General features: G+C 60.3%; 1 protein-coding gene across 1 annotated transcript in view; it reads left to right on the forward strand.

Annotated features, from left to right (window-relative positions):
* Positions 1-1,867, forward strand: part of LOC130586702 (GON-4-like protein) — a 24,384-nt gene extending 22,517 nt beyond the window's left edge. Inside the window, 1 exon segment of the mRNA XM_057387586.1 lies at positions 1,121-1,867. Within this exon segment, the coding sequence (XP_057243569.1) occupies positions 1,121-1,619 (499 nt within the window). The 3' untranslated portion in view covers positions 1,620-1,867.
* The last annotated feature ends 35 nt before the right edge of the window (positions 1,868-1,902 follow it).

Consider the following 1,902-nt stretch of genomic DNA (forward strand, 5'->3'; position numbering starts at 1 on the left):
ACTCTGGACACACCGGACACACCGGACACGCATCGAAGGGTGGGGACCACCCAAAGTCACCCCCGTGCAGCTCCCAGGGGGGTGGGGAAGAGCTCCACGGAGCCGATTTGGGTCTGGGGGGACAAATTGGAGCCAAAATCAGTGAGAGGACTCAGGGTCGGATCTGCTGCAGCTCAGTGTCCCCCCATGGCTGCAGTTTGGACACTGAGGATGGACACACCGGACATGCACCCAAGGGTGGGGACCACCCAAAATCATCCCCGTGCAGCTCCAAGGAGGATGGGAGAGAGCTCCACGGGACTCGGGGTCGGAGCTGCGGCTCAGTGGCCATCCATGGCTGCAGTTTGGACACTGAGGATGGACACACCGGACACACCGGACACACACCCAAGGGTGGGGGCCACCCAAAATCACCCCCGTGCAGCTCCGAGGAAGCCGGGAAAGAGCTCCAGGGGACTCGGGGTCGGAGCTGCAGCTCAATGGCCCCCGGTGGCTGTGGTTTGGACACGGAGGATGGACATGCCGGACATGCCGGACACGCAGCCAAGGGTGGGGGCCACCCAAAATCACCCCCGTGCAGCTCCGAGGAAGCCGGGAAAGAGCTCCACGGAGCCAATTTGGGCACGGGGAGAAAAACCAGAGCCAAAACCAGCGAAGGGACTCGGGGTCGGAGCTGTGGTTTGGACACTGAGGATGGACACTGCGGACACTCCGGCCACACTCCCAAGGGTGGGGGCCACCCAAAATCACCCAACTGCAGCTCCGAGGCGGGTGGGGAAGAGCTCCACGGAGCGGATTTGGCTCCGGGGGGAAAAATTGGAGCTGAGATCAGTGGAGGAGCTCGGGGTCAGAGCTGCAGTTTGGACACTGAGGATGGACACTCTGGACATGCTGGACATGCACCTAAGGGTGGGGGCCACCCAAAATCACCCAACTGCAGCTCCGAGGCGGGTGGGGAAGAGCTCCACGGAGCGGATTTGGCTCCGGGGGGAAAGATTGGAGCTGAGATCAGTGGAGGAGCTCAGGCTCGGAGCTGCAGCTCGGACACTGAGGATGGACACTCCGGACATGCCGGACACGCTCCCAAGGGTGGGGGCCACCCAAAATCACCCCCATGCAGCTCCCAGAGGGGTGGGGGAGAGCTCCACGGAGCCGATTTGGCTCTGGGGGGAAAGATTGGAGCTGAGATCAGTGGAGGAGCTCGGGGTCGGAGCTGCAGCTTGGACACTGAGGATGGACACTCCGGACACTCCGGCCACGCTCCCAAGGGTGGGGTCCACCCAAAATCACCCAACTGCAGCTCCGAGGGGGTTGGGGAAGAGCTCCACAGAGCTGATTTGGGCGCGGGGAGAAAAACCGGAGCCAAAACCAGYGAAGGGACTCGGGGACRGAGCTGCGGTTTGGACAMTGAGGATGGACACTGCGGACACTCTGGACACTCCGGCCAYGCTCCCAAGGGTGGGGGCCACCCAAAATCACCCAACTGCAGCCCCGAGGGGCACGCGGAGCTCCGCGCTGGGCACAGGGAGCAGCAGCAGAGGGGCAGCGAGGCCACGGTGTGCGCCAAGAACAGCAAGGTCAGCTCCACCGGCGAGAAGGTCGTGCTCTGGACCAGGTGAGAGTGGAGCTCACGGGGATCGGCCCCGCCTCCTTCCCTTCCCTTTAAATCCCATTTTCTGTCTTTTTCCCCTTTCAATTCCCATTTTTGGCCTTTTTTCCCTTTCAGTTCCCATTTTCTGAATTCCCATTTTCTGCCCRTTTGAATTCCCAATTTCTGCTTTTTCCTTCTGAATCCCCATTTTCTGAATTCCCATTTTCTGAATCCCCTGTGAATCCCTGTTTTTAAATCCCCATTTTTCCCTCTTTCCCTGTGAATTCCCATTTCCTGTATCTTCATTTTCT

Source organism: Malurus melanocephalus, unplaced genomic scaffold (assembly GCF_030028575.1).
Source record: "Malurus melanocephalus ecotype Western Australia unplaced genomic scaffold, MMel_1.1 scaffold_1265, whole genome shotgun sequence".
Taxonomy (NCBI): domain Eukaryota; kingdom Metazoa; phylum Chordata; class Aves; order Passeriformes; family Maluridae; genus Malurus; species Malurus melanocephalus.